The 19,264-nt window shown below is 41.4% G+C and overlaps 1 protein-coding gene across 3 annotated transcripts in view; it reads left to right on the top strand.

Moving 5' to 3' along the window:
* The window catches only part of elmo1 (engulfment and cell motility 1 (ced-12 homolog, C. elegans)), a 100,745-nt gene extending 81,999 nt beyond the window's left edge, over positions 1 to 18,746 (top strand). For all 3 annotated transcript variants that reach the window (XM_041052846.1, XM_041052848.1, XM_041052845.1), the window contains 6 exons: positions 6,443 to 6,606; positions 9,265 to 9,377; positions 13,367 to 13,474; positions 13,843 to 13,925; positions 16,294 to 16,371; positions 17,235 to 18,746. In XM_041052846.1, coding sequence (XP_040908780.1) covers positions 6,443 to 6,606; positions 9,265 to 9,377; positions 13,367 to 13,474; positions 13,843 to 13,925; positions 16,294 to 16,371; positions 17,235 to 17,435 — 747 coding nt within the window. In that variant the 3' untranslated portion in view covers positions 17,436 to 18,746. The remainder of the gene's footprint in view (positions 1 to 6,442; positions 6,607 to 9,264; positions 9,378 to 13,366; positions 13,475 to 13,842; positions 13,926 to 16,293; positions 16,372 to 17,234) is intronic.
* The last annotated feature ends 518 nt before the right edge of the window (positions 18,747 to 19,264 follow it).

Raw genomic sequence — 19,264 nt, 5'->3', positions numbered from 1 at the left:
GTTAAAATGTAATTATTATTGTCAAAGCTGTTGCCAACAATTAGCTAACATTATCTAGTAATCTGCTGATTATTGTCTTGATCAATCGATTAATCATTTTGATCGTGAAGTCCCAGAAACTAATCTAAAATGCCAAGTATATGTTTTCCCAGAGTCGAAGGTGATGTTTTCAGATTGCTTTATTTAGTTTGAGTCTTTGTTTGCTGATGAATTTTCTGTTGCTAGACTTAGATCGATAATCTAACTAATAAACTAATCGTTTCACTGATGCTGAAGGGTGGCTGTTGTCAACACTATTTCGCTACTGTTCACAGTGACCATTATGTGATCCACATTGATTTTGTCACATTTAACAATCCCCACCTCTGGCAACGGCAGTTTCCCTATCCAAACAACAATAAAGGTTGCCCCGTGTCGTCACCTTAATACCATCTCATCTGAGTTGCTCACAGATGTTGTCTCTGTAACCGCCACGTCTATGACACCCACGACAGCTGACACACAAAACAGCACGGAGTGTTGTTTCAGCTCAAGCTTTTTGTAGTCCAAACCAGTGGGAAGTATTTGAAGATCTACACTGTGTTGTGACCAAAGGGAAGCCGTGGTGTGTGTGCTGTCTACCACCTGTCAGACGGAGATCTGTGTTTTGTTGTGCCTCCCTAAACGTCCTCTCGCGCAGACCACGGGGGTGATGGATAGCAAAAACGGGCACAGTTGGCATTGTTGGCATAGATTAGTGTCACTTCTGTTTCATAAAAACAAACCGGAAGGAAACAATGTCTGTGTGTCTTCATACTGTGTGCACAGACGAGTCATCTTTAACTTGTTAATGCTTAATTTGATGTAGTGTACACTATACTTCGTTAGCTGTACCCATGGTTGAAATTATATTTGTCTAATGTATTAGAATAAATAATAATTTGATTTAACAGTGACAACAGAAGCACAGTCTTAAGTTTGGTATTAGAGCCATAAATCTCCAGCCACAAATTTGTCAATTCTATCTGTCCTGCCAGCTTCAAAAATACATCTTTGCATTTTTATTCAGTGCATTTTTATCAGCGTCTAAATTTAACACAACCCGTACCAGCCTCCTCTCACTCTGTAGAGCGGGATGAGAGACAGGCATCCTTTCATGTCCATCTCTGTGGCATTATTTTATTTTTAATAACATCATGGTCAACTTTGAAGGAGATAATTATTAATTGAACATGGGACATAGTGGTAGGGAGGGAAAATGTAATTACCATTTCAATAAGAGGGAAATGGATTCCCTGTATTCTCTTTTTCTTCTCGGCATTAAAAAAAAAAGCCTCTGACAGAAGTGAACATGCGTGTGTGTGTGTGTGTGTGTGTGTGTGTGTGTGTGTGTGTGTGTGTGTGTGTGTGTGTGTGTGTGTGTGTATGTGTACTTTTGTGAGCTCTTTCATGTGTGTGAATGTTTCCTTTTGTATGTGTGCAAGCATGCATGTTTTGTCTACCTCAAAGCCTTAAATGCAGAGACACACTTCAGCGACGGTCCCATTATCACCACGTGAGATTGACTTTTTGATTGCTTTCAGGGAGTATCAGCAAAGTCATTATTCTGTGATTACTGCCTTATTATTTGCCCACCAAAGAGCCTCTCCAGCACAGTCTTCAGATTTCTCCAAGCGGGTTTGAGTGGCGGGTGAGCATTTGACTGACAGCTGGTAAATGATGTCATTAGCATCCTCTTAGGTAAATGGAGCAGCGGCAACAGTCGATTGGTCGCCAAGAAGGGGACGGTAATTTGTTGCGGCTGACGCCTTGTCGATGATGGATGGTGGAGCGACTCCAGGAGAGAGGAACTACCCGACTGTCCTGTTTGAGCAGAAACTGAAAGGAAGGGAGGAATAGAGTGAGGATGAAGGAGCGTGGCAGATGAGTCAGTGCGGCCATCTCTTCATTACGTGTACTAGATGGCTCATGGGACAGCATTTAATTACTTTTGCTGACACTTGCTCTGCTGTCCCAACTTCCCTGCAAAGGACCTACAAGAAAGAATGATGGCCTGTTGTCTGGGAGAGATTAGGGAGCGTGAGAGGGAATGTAGAGAAAGACGAAAATAAAGGTGGACAAGATGGGACAGATAAATCTTGGATCAACAGCTCTGACTAAACAGAAAGAAGAGCAGAAGATGAACAATTCATCCAGAGTGTAGCTAAGATGACGCCAGCGCAAAACTGAACCTAAATTTATCCTGAGAGAGTGAGCTCAGCCTGCAAAGTTTATTTCAGCGCTGACGTCATCTCACCTCTACCAAGGTGCTCTCTGAGCAATGAGCGCATGAGAAAGAAGGATGAAGATGAAATAAAATATTCATAATGGCCCCCACACCCCCTTCCCCCGCCCTGTTGTGAAAGGACCATGTGTTCGTTTTAAATGTGATGAATATTCGCAGTGTTAATTAGCATGAGTGCAGCCACATGGGCTAACAGAATTGTTTTCCTGCCAGAGACATGACTGCAAACAAGGCATATTAATGAACATTCCCCAGGGACGGCTCTGCTGAAACACTGGGGCTGCATGGTCGGTCTCCGGAGATCAGGATTAGCTTGGAAGGCAAGCTGCAGGTGACACTGAGATCTGGCCTCAAAAGCTTTTATGATGTCAGAGAACAATGAGAGAATTTGTTTTTGTTTACGATCTGCCATCTTCGCCGCACTCCAAATTATAACTAAAACTGAGGTCATCAAAGCTCAGTCTTTGTTTTTACTGTCATATAATTTCCTTTATTTTTAAACAGTTTCTTTAGGGACAAATGTTCCTTCTAGACGCACTGACAGACCATTTGTAATCTTAATGGGAAAATTAATTAATTTAAGGCTTAATTATCAGGATCATAAGAGTGTGTATGTATGTGAAAATTTATGATAGGCAACTCCGTGAAGCTGTGATTAAAAGTAGTGGACAGGAGTGATGAATTGCTCGTAGTGTGATTGCAAGCTGTGGCTTCTTCCATTTGTCGGGACATTTTTCAGCTCGAAGGGTGAGAGAAGGAGGAGGAGGAGACGCTGCGACTGAAAAGCCAGTGCTGGGGGGTTGTAAATCTGCTGTTAGCTGGACACCTGTTTCTCCCCTTGAAAATATGACGTACAGATTACAGGGAGGCACAGACGAAGGCAGAATACAGAACAGCCTTGCATGGAGATGACATTCAGCAGTGAGAGTTAACATTAGAATATTCCAAGCCTTTTCAGTCAAGGAAGGAACGGACAGCTGTCTTTATGGATGGATGAACCCGTAGAAGGATGGAAAGGGAACAAAAAAAGCAAAATCCTCCGTCTCATTATTGGCCTCAGCAGACCTGCATCTCAGCTCAGTGTCTCCGTGCACACTCACCTGGAGCAAGTCTTGACCAGTAGAGAGGGAAGGTGTTGACCTGCTCCCTCTAGTGGTTGCACACTTAGTCAGGCGTTTGAATTTTTGCTCTTCTGTCACGCCACTAAAACATGGCCTGGAACATGGTTTAAAATTTACCTTTGTACTCTGTGATGGTATCAGTGCTTTAAAAATGATATAATGAGGTTAATATTCTGCAGGCAGAAACTTTATCCCAGCCCAGAACACAGCTGAGCTTTTGTCTTGTTTCTGTCAAAGGGGATTTGAAGAAGGTACTTGTGCTGAGTCACTGATGTTCTGCATCAGCCTTAATGCCAGTTAGATTTGGATCACACTAGAGAAGACCTCGTGCACTGTGTGGGCTTTACAAAGTCCAAATCCAGGCTCATTAAAACTAATTTCAGAGCTCTGCTGTAGCATTGCTAAACTCCTGAACTGGTCCTTAAATGCATGTAAATTAATGCTAAATAAATGTCCATATGACCTGGCGGGCTTCTTTTCTGCAGTTATCACCTTTTTTGTGCATGTGATTGTTTTTCAAGGTCAGTTTGTTGCGCGTTTGTTAAAATATACACTGTGATTACCGCTTCTGAACATATTTGCATTCCAAAAGCTAATCCCTGGATTAAACTGTCTAATCATTTATAAAATGACTTTAATGACTTCTTTTTCTGGCACTGTCACTGTACAGCACTAACATCCCAAAAGGGCACTCTGAGTCCAGACCAGTTCTTAATGCATTTAAACACAGCAAATACAGCGCTGTGTTGTATTTTAGAGGATTATCCTCGATCGCCTGTGTTATCTTTGATTTTTTTTCTGGGTTTTGGTGCTGGGTTGAGTTTTATGCTGGTGAAGTTTCATTTCTGTCATTTCGTTATACAATCTTGCGTTGCATGCTGATAATTAAATCTTGAAATCTTGAATCTTGAATTTTCAGCAAGCAAAGTGTTATATTTTTAATGCTCTCACCCCTGGCTGACTAGTGAGAGTCCATAGGTTAGCAAGTTGATGAGTAATCGCCTTGCAGTAAGTACAAACAGCAAGAACAATATTACATAAGACTGTGTTTGGGATCTGGGCTCACTGGGTTTTGGCATGGGTTTTAAGGTTGAGGCACAGTACAGGAGAACAGGCCAATTACAAGGAAAATCTCTAAACCTTTCTGGCCATGTGTAAGTACATACATACATACACAAAAAAAAATCATCCTCAACTCTCATTGTCTCTCAATATAATAGAGTCGACATATTGTGAGGAAGTGTGTTTGCAGAGGCTGGAAATACTTGTGTGTCCTCAAGCATTTGATCAACAAGGCAAGCAGAGAAAAGAGAAAACACAATAGAGCAAAATCAAAAAAAACTGTCACCTCAGTATGATCTGATCCAGTGAATCAGCATCTGCAGGCCCAGAGGCAGCTGCTAACAAGGCTGATCCATAATCAGGGCTGCTTGTCACGTCTGCCATTGCGCTCTCTGCAGTAACTGGAACAGCACTGCTCAGCTTGGCCAAAGAAATGTTCAGGAGCCAAGTCAAGTTTATTTTTATAGCCAAATATCACATATAGTGTCAGCAGGATTTACAGACCCACTTCAGCCCAAGCTCTGTAAGCTGCTCTCAGTTTTGAGGAGAAGCCACAGTCTCAGGTGCTGTTTCAGTGTGTTTGAACGATTTCAGCAAATTAAGTTTGCTCTCAGTCAAGTCCCCTGTGTGTAAGCCGAATGCCTTCGCAAATAAAGAATCTATCTTTGAGCGATATTAGTGTTCAAATCCTAATTATGCTAAATGCAAATCACTTGTCAGAGTGCAAAGCTAAATAGAAGCAGCTGTCATTGAAGATTTCAGCTTAGGACTCATTTTCCGGAGGCTTGATTGTACGTGCCGAAGGATGAGGAGATTTAATACTTTAGAAAGATTCAGTACTTTATTAACTGTGTTAAAAATCAGTGTAGTTCTGTCATAAAGTAGCTCAAACTGGGCTTTAATTCCTCTTCACATCTTAATGAGTTTAAGTAATGTTGTGTTCAGACCCTTTGTTTGTGTGGTCCCTGGTTTTTGGTCTTGTCCAGTGTTCAGGGCTCAAAGATGTGTCAGTGCAGATATGTCGGGCCCACAGAAAATAACAATTTATTAACCTTTCAGTTGTTTAATAGCTATTTCTGCTCAAGTATAGTAGCTGTTCTATTCTAATTGATTCTTAAATTGACAGAAAAGATGTAAGGTTTGAGTTTTTTGAGTTACATATTACACAGGTCTTTCTTATATTTTTACATAGATTAAGACTTTTCACATTAGATTATTTTGTCAGGCACAAATATATATGAATTCCTTTGTCAATTTTCATCACCTGACGACTGTTTTCTAGTTGAGGGGCTTTATAGTGTCTACTGCTGCTCACTTCTCAGTGTTAATATTGTTAAATTTTAATGATCCTAATTGATTTTCAGTGCATCAGTCTTAAATGTGTGTGTATCTGTGACTAAGCATTTGCCTGTGCGTCCAACTGAGGAGAGTGTGTGTAGACTTTAATTATCTCCTGATAGTAATGCATATGCTCGAGGCTAATTGATCTGTATATGCATGATATGTTTTATGTGTTGTTGTGGAACGCTTTCTTATTGTATTGTCACCTCCGTTGATCACAAAGACCCCTCGAGTGGGGATTGATGACTTGGAACACCACTCATGTCGTGCTTCTGCAGCCACAGCCAGACTAATGGTATTAGCTTGCTGGGGTATTATGGGAAAGTTCTGTCATGCATTTCACTGATGCATGATACTAGGGCTAACAGTGGAGTAGCCACTGTTATTATTCTGCTTTGCTCTTAAGGCTCAGTGCACCAGACTGGATTACAGGCTCTGGTTCTGAAAAAAAAAAAAAATTCACATCATTAATCCAGTTGGGAACGGAAGAGAAGTTTATACGCTTCCCTAACCCCCCACCAAAAAATAGGGAGGGGGTTTTAACTTCATGACTGTAACAAGACGACTGTACACTCTCTACATCCTGCATGTCATATGCATCCATGATAATCTCACTCATCCTTCCCTCCTCCCCCTTCTCTGTTCTTCTCTGCAGGTAATGCAGGTGGTGAGGGAGCAGATCATGCGAGCACTGAGTCTCAAGCCTAATTCCCTGGACCAGTTCAAGAGTCGCCTGCAGAATCTGAGCTACACAGAGATCCTGAAGATACGCCAGTCCGAGAGAATGAATCAGGAAGATTTCCAGTCCCGCCCCATTCTGTAAGTCAGCCAATCAGTGGCCAGTAAACTGGTACGGTTCTGGTCAGTGATATTCCAGCTGTTAATTTCAATTTTTTTTTCTCCTCATCCACCTAATCAAGTCTAAGACTTAAGTTAGGATATAATATGCAGCTAAAAAATGAACCATGGTCATTAATATGCTTGTAATTGCTTCTTTTTTCTCCTTTCCATTTGTCAACCCAAGTGCCAGCTACTGGCCTAAAGCAGGTTGCACCTGTCCTTTCTTCTCGTGATTGAAAATCTGCATTAAATTCAAATTGTCCGCAAATGGCATTCCCAGTGAATACTCCATTAACGACCCTCCAACTCATTAAGCATGGAGAGCAAGTCTGTAATAGATCATTCACTGACTGATCATGGATGCAGGCTCTGCAATGGAGAACATTGTTTTGTCCTGCTTGTATTTAATAGAGTAGCAAGCACTATTGAAAAATTGTTTCACAGAGGGAGCATGTCCCTTCGAACAGTAATCAATGCTGAGCCAAGGGCTTATTAAATCGATACTGGAAGGGTAGAGGCCAAAGTTTTGCGGCCAGTTGTTCCGAGTGGAGAAAGCAGAACAGAAGTGAAGGAAGTTGTGGACAATTGTTCCTCAAAAAAAAAAAAAAAAACAACTATAGGTATTGTAGTGTTTAATTCACGGTTTATTAGTTATTCAAATTCAGAATTGGTTTGAGAACACTTTTTATTATGTATATCACTATCAATTTCAATAACTTCATTAACTAAAAAAAGAGTATTGCTGAATGCAACAAGTTCACACCCAGTCTCAGGCTGTTGTCAGACAGTGTTCTGGGAGTAAGTGAAATGTAATTGAAATCGAACAAGATTCTGTAATGAAAAAGCACATTTTAACACTATCACAGAGTAACTGTTGGAAAGCCCTAAGTATCACAGACTGATGAGTCTCTCTTCAGCAGTGTGAGACTACCCAAGGGTGGAATTTTCCTCTAATCAATACAGTACAGTCATGACTTGTAAACATAATGAGCAGAGCATGTCAGGCTGCAGATTTAAAGGAACTCTGTATGACCTGCTACAATTGCTGCCAATTTTCTGCTGTCAATTATGGTGGGGAATGACTACCAGAGATCAAAAGAAGGTGAAGAGGCTCATTATGTAGCTTGAGAGCAGAGCTGCTTCTCTAGCAGAACGACTGAGCTGAAGAATTATTTAATGTCATTTTGACTCCTGTTAGCAAAATTTTGAGGTGTTTTAATATCATTTAATATATGTTAGAAGATTTTTTTTTTATATTTACCAGAAGTTGCTTATGCCAAAAAATAAAATCGACATCACATAAAAAATTCATGCAGCGGGTCAGCTCAGAACTGCTGAGGATACACTTATGAGAAAATGTTAATGCACAACTTAATTTTAATGCAGCCCCCAGAAAATTAGGATGAAAAGTGGTTTAACTTAATTCATTATTGATTCTCTTTTCCACCTGTGCTTGGCAATATTTTACTGATTTACTGTGAGGGTAATGTACATTTCCACATGGTCTGAAACGGGTTTTTGTGCCTCATCTCTTTCATCATTTTAACAGCTGATACCAACCAGAGTGCTTCTTTTTTTTTATAGAGGTTTACCAGTCCAGCACTTCAGCCCTTTAATTCAGTTGTCTGCTATCTTCTGCATTTGCCGGAAAGAATGAGTTTAAATTGAAACTGGAGCTGCTTCCCAAGGACCGAGAGCAGCCAAACCATTTAAATGTCTCAGACAAAAACAGTCTCACCTGTGTCTAGCCCCGCCAGAAGGATAGTACGTGAGGCGGTAAAGCCGAGCAATCATCATCCGTCCTTCCTGCGATGAGCCACGCCTTCCCCCGCTAGCTGTTTCTTTAAAGATGTCAGGGTGAATGTCCAACCACAGATCAATGTAATGACTGGAGCCACTGATGAGGCAAAACACATGGACAGGGAGGGCGAGCAGGGAGACAGATGAAGGGAGACAAGTGCGGATGAGCCTGACGGAGAGAGGGAAGAGAAAGAAGGACAAAAATGTGATCATGAACATCAGCTAGAGGAAATACAAGAAAATGTCTCTTGTTAAAAATGCAATTTTTATGTGCCTAGAAAACCTGAAATCCTGTCAAAACTGGCATATTTCTAGAACAGGAAGAGAATGAAAGCTAAATTGGAAGAGAAAGGACTCAAGCATAATGGCAAGAAAAGATGGGGAGCAGCACTGCTCGGGCAGATAATATACATAATTCATGCTGACTAGTGTTGTGTGCTTGGCATTCATATGCAACACAGACACACATACATGTAGATACATGAATAAATGACAGAGATCTAAGCAGGAGCTGGAGCAGCACAGATTTCCACTGATCTGCCTTTTGGGACGCTGTCTGACATATTTCTGAGTGTACGCACTGTACATGTGCATGCATGTGAGGAAGTATATCTGTGGTTCCTATTCTCTTGGATTCCTGACACTCAGAATCCAAGGGATTTTATCAGTCAGATGAATATTTCACACTGCCAGAAAACCAGGGTAAATGTAAGAGAATTCACTTCCAGGTCTTAGAGCATCTTGTAGCTCGCTGTTGGCTGCTTTCACTGGACGGATATGGTTTACAGAATTGATATAATTCTCTTAAACCAATAATATGCGTTTGTTTATCTGCAGGGAGCTGAGGGAGAAGATCCAGCCAGAGATCATGGAGCTGATCAAACAGCAGAGGCTCAACAGGTTGTGTGAGGGAACCTGCTTCAGGAAAATCAGTAGTCGCAGGAGGCAAGGTGAGACGCGCAGTACTCACAGGCACACACAGATGCAAGCACGAGCAAATGCGGCTGACATGACGCCGCCTTCGCCCACAGATCCTAACCACACATCCGCCGAAATTCACATCTCCGTCTGCTGTGTCCATGTTGAATCTTCTCTTCTGTTTCCTTCCCTGTCTCCCTCTGTCTGTTTTTTCTTAATCCCTCCCCTCTGCACCCCCACTCATCGCCTTATTCCCTTTGCCGTATCAAAACCCCACAGGAGATATTTTATCACAGGAGATCTTTGAAGCTGTGGACTGCTGTGGTCCTGCTGTCGCGATCGCTCACCCAAGTTTTCTGGCTCTCTCAGCCTTTGAGGCAAAGCCATATATACAGTCTTTGTTATTTGAGTACAGACTTTCCTTGACTTTTGAACCCCACTGTACATAAATACATAGGTCTTTGTGTCTCGAGACACACAATCACGCTGTTTTCCCTCCTCTTGCCCCTGCATACATAAATAAATAGCATTCACAGAAATACAAAGACAAAAAGAGCCAGCTGAAGCATAAATACACATTTATACTTTGCGCTTGTCAAGATAAATTGTAGAGAAAGCTTTGAGAAAAGATATGAAAGAATGACAAAAGAGCATACTGCGGTAACCCCAGGCTCTACAGTGTGGAGGGTGTGGTGAAAATGATGAAGCAGTGTATCATTCATGGAGACACAACACAAGTCAGACAAATTGTGCCATGGCAGACGTCAAAAGGCTTTCCGAAACTATTTTACATTTTACTTTTAAGTTCATTAAGGATGGCTGTTTCATCTGCAGTGCCAAGCTATGTCAAGTTTCTGGGGAGGTGTAACTACTGATGGATTCCTTCCTAGTTATACACAGAGGATAGAGGAAGAGGGATACAAAGAAAACCCAGCAACCAGCTCAGATAGGAGCGTATTCAAATCATTCAGCCCAAGATCATGTTTCACACCCGCTGCCACGAGAGGGAAAGCGAAAGAAGAGGAGTAAAAAGGGGAAAGAGTGGAGTAGCAGTGGTAGCATTTAGCCTGTGTAATATACTGCACTTCAGTCAAATAGGATTTAATCTGCTTGTGTTCCGATCCCTTCATGTCTCTGTCCTCCCTCCTGCACTTTCCTTCACCCCTCTCTGTCACTTTTCTCTCTGTCTACATGTGCAAATACATGAAATTAAAAAAAAAACAAAAACTGACAAGCTCAGGTTGTTGGTTGGTTTGCATTATTGTCATCAGCTGCCCTACAGGAACTGTACTTTCCAATAAGTCAGATCAAATTGAGTAAAACCTGGTGGTTTTTCCTTGTGACATCAATGTGTTCTGGCATTTTAAAGCCTGATCACGATTTGTCCTGGCAGCTGTCATCCAGATGTCGTCAAAGCTGGATTACAGAAACAAAAAAAAAGCTGAAAAGAAAGTGGAGTGTGGGATAAAAAGGATTTGAGTAGAAAAGATGTTAGGACAGATGTTCAGGTGGAAAGCATCACCCAGACTGAGCATCGGATCGTTTTTGCTGCTTGTTGACAGCTGATTTATGCTTGTCTGGCTTTTTGCGCAGCGATGTGCTGTGAATGGGCTCATATTACCATATCATGGTCGTTACTTACGAGGTCCTAGAAAGCTTGTCAAAACAATTGGGGACACATGCACATATATGCACACAGCCACATGCATACTAAACACAGAAACAAAACTATTAGCCATTCAGGAACAGCAGACCCACACGCAGTATATAAAGCAGTTCTTGAGCCTCACTGGATTTAATTTAGCACAGTAGCCTTTAGGGTTACACTGGCTTTAATCTGCAACAGTGCGCTGACTGTAGGGGAGCAGTTTGCCAACTACAAGCTAGCTGTAGCTGTCTTTGCCTCTGAGGACACTCAAGTCAAGGACATGCTGTTTCTCCAAATTACTCGTGCAGCTCCTTCCTTATGTGCCACTCCTCACCTCCGTTTTTTTCCCTCATTTGCTTTGTGTGTTTCTCCTTGTGCATGTGTGAATGTGCACCACCTTCATATTACTGTCCCTTCATCACTATTCCCCTCACTCTGATATCTCTCCCCTCCACTCATACATGTCTGTCCTTGCCTCCCTATCCTCTCTGAGCTATTGTCTTCCTGCTGGTACTTACAGTATACCCATGCACTGACAATGTGAAGATAACTTTGTCTTGCAGACCTTAGGCAAACCGAATATGAATAAAAGGAGCCTGGTTTCGTTTTCACTTGGTGCTCACATGAAATGAAACATTAAATCAATCAAATCGAGTCTATTTTTTAACTTCTCTTTTGTATATTCCTCAGACAAACTTTCACAATCTTCATACTTTTATATATGGTAACTCTTTATCTACTGTTAGTAGATAGAGTGTCTTGACCCATCTTTTTCTGTGCACATGAAACACATCCTCCCTCCCTTTCTCCCTTTCCTTCTCCCACTCTTCCCTCTTGTGCAACTATTTCAAAGTCTAACTCCAGCCTGCAGGGACTCAAGTACTTACATCAAATATTAATTTAGCTGACTTCAGTGCCGATGACTTTTCTCTCTACTTTCCAAAGTGCCAGTCTGCCCATTACAAGCTTCTGTGTAAAAGCTCAGGTTGACGGTGTTTTGAAATTTGAAAGAAAGAGTCCAACCTGTATGGTACAGTCTTATAAGTGCAGGGTGCTGGTAGGGAAAAACCACTTGGTTTTGTGTGTATGTTTTGTGTGAATAAAGCAAAAGTAAACCTGGAAGTTTGGCCTGATTCTGTTGAATCTTGTCATTCTGGGTTCGAATCAAATTAAGACAATTACAGTATAGTTTAAAATGATACAAGAATTAAATTAAATCCAAAATAGAGACACAGTGTCTTCCAGGCAAAGGAAGAGCATATGTGCTTGTATACAGACACACAAATCGGTCGCACAATCAGTTAAGCTGAACAGTTGATAACGTTCCCCTCCCCTCACATCCGCTACACACATCTTTATCTGCTCCCCGTGGAGTGGTGCCACTCTGCACCAGCCTGGCACCGCCAACCGTCTATTTTCAGCAATTAGGATTTGGACTGTGCCACCCATGCACACGCCAGCCAGACCTCCCCAGTCTGTGCCCGCTCACTGCCAGCTCAGCTCGGTGCCCACCTTGGCAGGGAACCTCCTAAAGAACACCAGGCTGGCCGCAGAGGCTGGCGGTGGAGGCAGCGAGCAGCGCTTTATAGACACAGCTGGTAGATGCAGGCCCCCACTCCTGGAGGATTACTTGTGACAAGGGCTTAGGGACAAGACACACTCAGCTTGATCAGAACTTAGGTCTTCTTAATGTGGCGACTTTTGCATTTAAACGTAGACCTGAGTGAAACTGCCTCATCGTAAGTATTCACTTGCATGCTTTGAGAGCACAGCATCATACAAAAGTGTTATTAGTCAAGGTACTAAATTATTGGTAACTTTCTCCTTTTTTAGACAGTCTATGTAAAAGTCCAATGTCCATGGAAGTCTACCTGTTTTTTATAAATAATAAATCCAGATCAACCTGTGACCAACCTCTTCTTCATGAGTGCATTTTCAGGCTTCTCTGCTGAGGATCTTCTACGTGTTTTGAATTTTGTTTTTCTGTTTAAAAGAAAATACATCAAGTCACAGTTAACGTTTAAACGTTTGCTAGAAAAAAAGCCCAGCATGCCTTTTCTTGATCTTGAATTGAGTGTGTATTTTGTTGTTGAGTCATTGTTAAAATGATGAAGGCCAACTGTCTGTTTTGTTGCCCATCAAGACCCCTCCCTCATGCACAGCTCCACAGCCCATCTGTGGATTTTCCTCAAGGCTGTTTTCTTTTTTCCTCTTTTTTTTTTGTCACAGAATTTTTTGGCATGCTAATTTTCTCTCCTGTTGATGACTCATGCAGTCCCATATGATGCCTTATACCACCGAGTTATTTCATAACTCCTCTAAAATTGTCTCCTCCTCCCCTTTGTTTCTCTTTCTCCTAATCTTTTCTTCCAGATAAGTTTTGGTATTGCCGTCTGTCTCCGAACCATAAAGTCCTGCACTATGGAGATCTGGAAGAGAGCCCTCAGGGCGAGGTGCCCCACGACTCTTTGCAGGACAAACGTAAGTGTCAAGTGAAATTATCTTTAGTTTTTACCCACTATTGTGATGCAGCATCTGTATTTTTATTGCGCTTACTATGCCGTACATCTCATGATATTTATTAAAATATTCATATCCTTCAAGCCGACTGTGTCTGCCCCTACATATTGTACATAGCCCCAAAACACAGTTTGGGCAATGATGAGCAACCACCACTGATACCAAGAGTCAGTGTTAACATCAGTTTTACTTCTGATCCTTGCACAGTGACAAACCTGGGGAGGATTTTAAGTTTTAATGGTTTGAATAAACCAGCCTCCCATCTGGGATGATGCAGTTGTCACAGGGATGATGTTGTTGTTGTGAACTCACTTCTGTCCTCTCTGCAGTGCCTGTGGCTGATATCAAAGCTGTTATCACCGGCAAAGATTGTCCTCACATGAAGGAGAAGGGAGCCCTGAAGCAAAACAAGGTGAGTGTGTGTGTGTGTGTGTGTGCACACACATGCATGCGTGTGCACACGTGCGTATGTGTGGGTGGGTGGGTGTGTATCCAGGCGGGTGAATGTGTTTCTGTGTGCGTGAGAGTTGCATAACATGATGTCAGTTACATAATTTTGCTTTGGGAAATAACACAATAACTTGTGTGTCGGTACTCGGCACAGAGAGACGTGTCCATCAGCAGCGTTGTGTAGAAATAAATTACAGAATAGTCCTTTAGCCACAGACACAACTCACACAAGAGCCACCGAAAAACATGCTCACATCTTTTCTTGTGCTGTTTAAATTTGAGCGTAACACATGGACATGCCCTCTGTACCTTAACCAGGATGAAAGAGCCATCTTGTCTCCGTCTGTGTACACATCAGCCCTTCCCCTCCTGCACTTTGCTTCTGCAAACCTTCACCCCTCCCCACTCCCCCCCACGGGACTCTGATATATTGGATCTTGGATAAATAGCCTTGAAGACAAAGGAGCACGCCTCCTCCCTGCTTTGTCTCTTTTATTACCTTGTCGATAAGCACAGGTCGAGGAGAATGACCCGAGGGGGGTCTGTGGGCCGTCTAGCAGGCCTGTCCCAGCCTTGTGAATGAGAACACAAGCACATTTCATTACTCACTGTTACAAGGCCAGCCAAAGTCACCTCTGCAGGCTTTAGAGCCGAGCTGGCATGCGGACCATTTGTGGGACACTGAGACGGAGGTGGGAGGGTGAGGTGTCAAGCAGTGTTTTCACATTCTCTCTCATATCCTTCCAAATGTATTCATCCCAAGCAGTTCTTTGACCACTTACATTATTTTATTTTTTTGTAATTATTCCATGCACAGCATATCTTCCATGTGCATTCAGGGCCATATTTACCTCGTTTCAGGCACCTTCTGTGCCTCAAGACATGCATGCCATTTAGAAAACAGGTGCACCAACCTGGAAGAGTCGTTCGCCTGTCATCTGCGCTGCACTTTGCATCTCATTACTGAAGCAAACCTTTCTGCATTATGTTCATTTTAAAAGGAGGATCACGCAAACGACCAGTGGATATATTTTAAGTGTGGATGATTGCGTGTTCTGCTGTATTAACGAATGTTCATTCAATTTGCGGTGGCTCCGATTTGTGTAAAAAAATCCTCTGCATTTAAAGAGCAGGTGCGGATTTGTGCAGCTACAGTAAATTAAAATAAGGCTTCAGGGGGAGGGGGGGAATTTAATTAACCAGTGTTTTATTTAAACTAAATGATAGCAGAAAGAAGAACACAAGAAGTGGAACTGCACTTAATTGGTTCATAAACAAAAAACAACACTTAAAAAAGAGCATTAATAAATGAACAGTATATCCTTTTTATTAGAGCAGAGTTGTGTCTTTGTGGTCATAAACTTGAACTGCTAATGAAGCTGTTAATGCACTGTGGGGATGATACTTATTTGATTTACAAAAGTGCATTCTCTTGCACTTAGCTTATGAGTCTATGGAGACTTCAGTTGTATCAGTATCATCTAGAAGCACTACTTTGTATTTAACCACTCTTGCAACTCCAGGGGTGGCAGTGTTGGTCTGTCCACCACTTTTTTCCTGACTGACATAACATTAACATTAGTCTTGAAAACTTTTTGGTGGTAAAGAGTATATATTGAGTAATAGATGCTCAAATGAGTTCTTCTTAAATTAAAATTTTAAGTGTTTTTAAACTCCCATTATTTCAGTAATAAATTTCTATTCAGCGTCATTGCATCTTTTCTTTTCTGAGCCTCTTTTCTGATCTGAGACAAATCCCATCACCGAACTGCATCTTTTAAGCTTTGCCTCACAAAATGTACCTAAGTTGCAGTCCCCAGATTGTGTAATTACCTGCTGCCTTAGTAAATCAGACACTAATTTCATGCAGATTGCAAGCACACATTTAATGAATTGCTTTCATGTATACAAATCTGGATCTCAGTGTTCCGATTCTGTCCTCACACAATTTATTTCCCACAGTGGAGCATAATGGATTTTGAGGGACTATACCTGAAATTATATCATATCACATTATATTCCCAGCACCTCCAGGCATTTTTTTATGTCTAGTATCTAAAGGCATCCCAGGTGTTTCTCTCTTTGACTTCTCTCACTGATACCTGATGAGTTGATGTGCAGCTGATGTAGCAGATGGTGATGAGAGGAGAGGGAGACTGCATTGGTTTGCCAGCATTGTGGTGTAAATCTCACCTGTTATTCCCTTTTTTTCCCTTCGCACCCTTTTTTTCTTTTACCTCTTCATCCCACCTCCATCACTCTGTCACTATATGGATCTCCCGTTCTGTCTCACTCCTCCCTCTCTGCTTTTCACCCTTTCCTCTATCCAGGAGGTGTTAGAGCTGGCGTTCTCTGTCCTCTACGAGTCCGACGAGTATTTAAACTTTATTGCTCCTGACAAGCATGAGGTAAGCCAACACTGTCCGGCCCTGCGGCTGTCGGTAGTGTCAGACAGAATGACGAGGTGTGATGGCACGAAGGGAAAGTTCTTGCTTTAATGTACAAGTAAAGTCTATGTGCAGCTGTAGAAGTCAGATATGTACTGGAAATGAACACCACAGCATGTTTAACGTGTTCATTTGCAACATGCACAGTGGACTAAATGTGTGTGTATGGTCTTGCAGTTCAAGTCATTGAACTTCATTGGCACAGTGAAATAACAAATGTGAGCAAATTTTCTGGAAAATAAGTAAGAAACTGTTATTTTTATGGAAAAAATATTTAGCGTCCCAGCAGTTTTATACCTGATAAATGAAGGTACGTCATCACATTGGTGCAAAAATCATGTTTTTATTGCTAATAACTAATCCTTGACAACTTCGCAAAATGAAAGTGGACTTTCTTGTGTTTCATTGATTATGGCGTCATTATTACACATCTAAAACAAAGGCTTAAAACTGCACGAGTTCCTCATGCACCTAATGCACCTCATTTTCTTGTTGCTTGTATCCTGAAACTTCTGTGGATTTTTTTTTTTCAACGTAGAAGTTTGTAATTAGGACAAGAGAGAAGAAGGTGTCCCTGTTCTGTTTCTCCTGAGTCACAGTGTACACAGATTTTTCTCCCTTGGTGGTTAGTTTCTTTTATGGCTGCTTGTTTCCAAAGCAGGTGGAGTCTGCACACTTTCAGCAGCTTCCTTTGACTTTGGAAACCTATCATGCTTTATTGTAGGTTGTAAAATTATTTAGTTTTGTGTTTATGTTTTCAGTTTTTTTTCTGCCAGTACTGATTTGTTTGAATGTTGGATCTCCCTCTGTCCATGTCTCTGCAGTACTGCGTGTGGACAGACGGTCTAAATGCCCTCCTTGGCAAGGAGATGACCAGCGATTACACCAAATCTGACATGGACACCCTGCTCTCCATGGAGATGAAGCTCCGCCTCTTGGATCTAGAGAACATCCAGATTCCAGAGGCCCCGCCCCCGATTCCCAAAGAACCTAGCAACTATGACTTTGTTTATGACTGTAACTAGACAAACGACCGCACGAGACCGAACCCAGACCTACCCAGCACCTACTGTACTCACTGGACCAATCCCCTTTTCTTATCAACTGGAACAAAATTGAATAAAACCATGTAATAAAAAAAAAAGAAACTGTGATTGAAAGAAAAAGGATTTAGAAAAGGAACTATTTTCCTGTTGTTTCTCACTAGACCTTTATAAGAGAGAAAATGGTGCATATTAATAGGCTCGGTGCACCTGAGGGACTCGGGGAGTCGATGCAGAGTCATCGGGTTGCCATGGAGATGAGAAACCAGGAAGTATTTGTTTGGCCTGTTGTTGGTCGTCCTGTGTCTTCTTCCTCACTCTCCTGCTGTGTCTGATGTTTCTAAACATTCACTTCTTCTCGGCCGAGGCGCCAGCTGTCATCTTGCTTGAAGATCGTTGTAGACAAAGGCTTAGAAATTCTATTTGATTCAGCTTCCTTGTTGTCCTTTTTTTATGTTTATTTTATTATTTTTCCTCAGGGCTTTTGTGTGGGGAGGGATGCTGGTTGTGTAGTTCAGGAGCAGGGAGGGATGGGGGATTTGTGTTTTGCTGTCAACTTCCCAGCAGTATTTCCTGTCACATTCTCACTTACAGTATTTGTGGCAGCTAAATGTTTTCCAAGAGGCTGAACAGAAGGTTGAAGTACGTTTTAAGATGAATACTTCTTAAAAATAGTCTCTCATAAATGCTCTGTCCTGCTACACATATACTGAAGACTGTTAGAAAAAGTCGATCCTGAAAATCCAGGCACAGTTCTACAGTAAAAAGCCTCTTTTGAATATTCTAATGTTAATGTTATTATTCCACCGCTGCTTATTGCATATTATACACACCTACACAGTGGCTTAGCCAAAAACAACCGTAAAAGCACCCCCATTGTGAAACACGCATACAAACACACACTCGTCTCTCCCTCATTCAAGTCTCTCTCATTGTAATGACTGCTGTACACAACATTCCTAAGCAATATTTGAGCTTTTTTTTGGTTTATCATTTGTAAGATGGTCATAATTTAGTGATTTTAAAATTGTGAAACTGCCAAGTAGTTGGTATTACAAAGAAGATGTTAGTATTTGGTCAAGAGAAGTTGTCTTTTTTTGTGTGTTCAGGACTATATGGCCACAAAATTGAAAGTTTATGTATTTTTTTAATTTAAAAACAGAATCATGGTTGTTATTTCTAGTATGATTTATATATTTTCCCCTTCCTATTTAATACCTTCAGATGTTTTTCTTTAGGATTTTTCAAAGCCCCTCAAAACTGCTGTTTACATTAAAGATTTAAGAACTGTAACCACTTTTTTCACTTCTTGTCTTCATTCATCAACAACATTCACCTGAAAGACCATACCAGTGTTCTGGACTTGGAGGTGAAAGGTCAATCTTGATTTTTTTTTTTTTTTTTAAAGTCCTAACATTTTTGTATTTCCACTACTTAATCTAAAAACAGCCATTTGTGCTGAGACTTGTGTAGACAGACTGTCCCTTAAACAGCTTCCCAGAAGCAATTTAACTTTAACAGAAAAGCCCTTGAAACATAATTCGTTAAAAAAAAAAAAAAACTAATTAAAGTCTTTGTTATCATCCGCCCTGCTAATGTGTTAGCACACAGTATTCGCAGAAAAAAGTACAAAATGCAAATAGTCCTACCTACATCTGCATTTTGAGCTTGATGATTAAGCACAGGTTTTGCACCAATCCACACCTGGATTATCTTTGATTAACTGTTTAGCGTGGTTCAAAAAGCACACATTCAGGCATGCTAAAGAAAGACTAAATACAACAAAAACTAATCAATGGCTCAAGTGCAAC

The sequence above is a fragment of the Toxotes jaculatrix genome, chromosome 13, assembly GCF_017976425.1.
Source record: "Toxotes jaculatrix isolate fToxJac2 chromosome 13, fToxJac2.pri, whole genome shotgun sequence".
Lineage (NCBI taxonomy): Eukaryota > Metazoa > Chordata > Actinopteri > Toxotidae > Toxotes > Toxotes jaculatrix.
The sequence above is the reverse complement of the archived record's forward strand: the minus strand, read 5'-3'. Positions and strand labels throughout refer to the sequence as shown.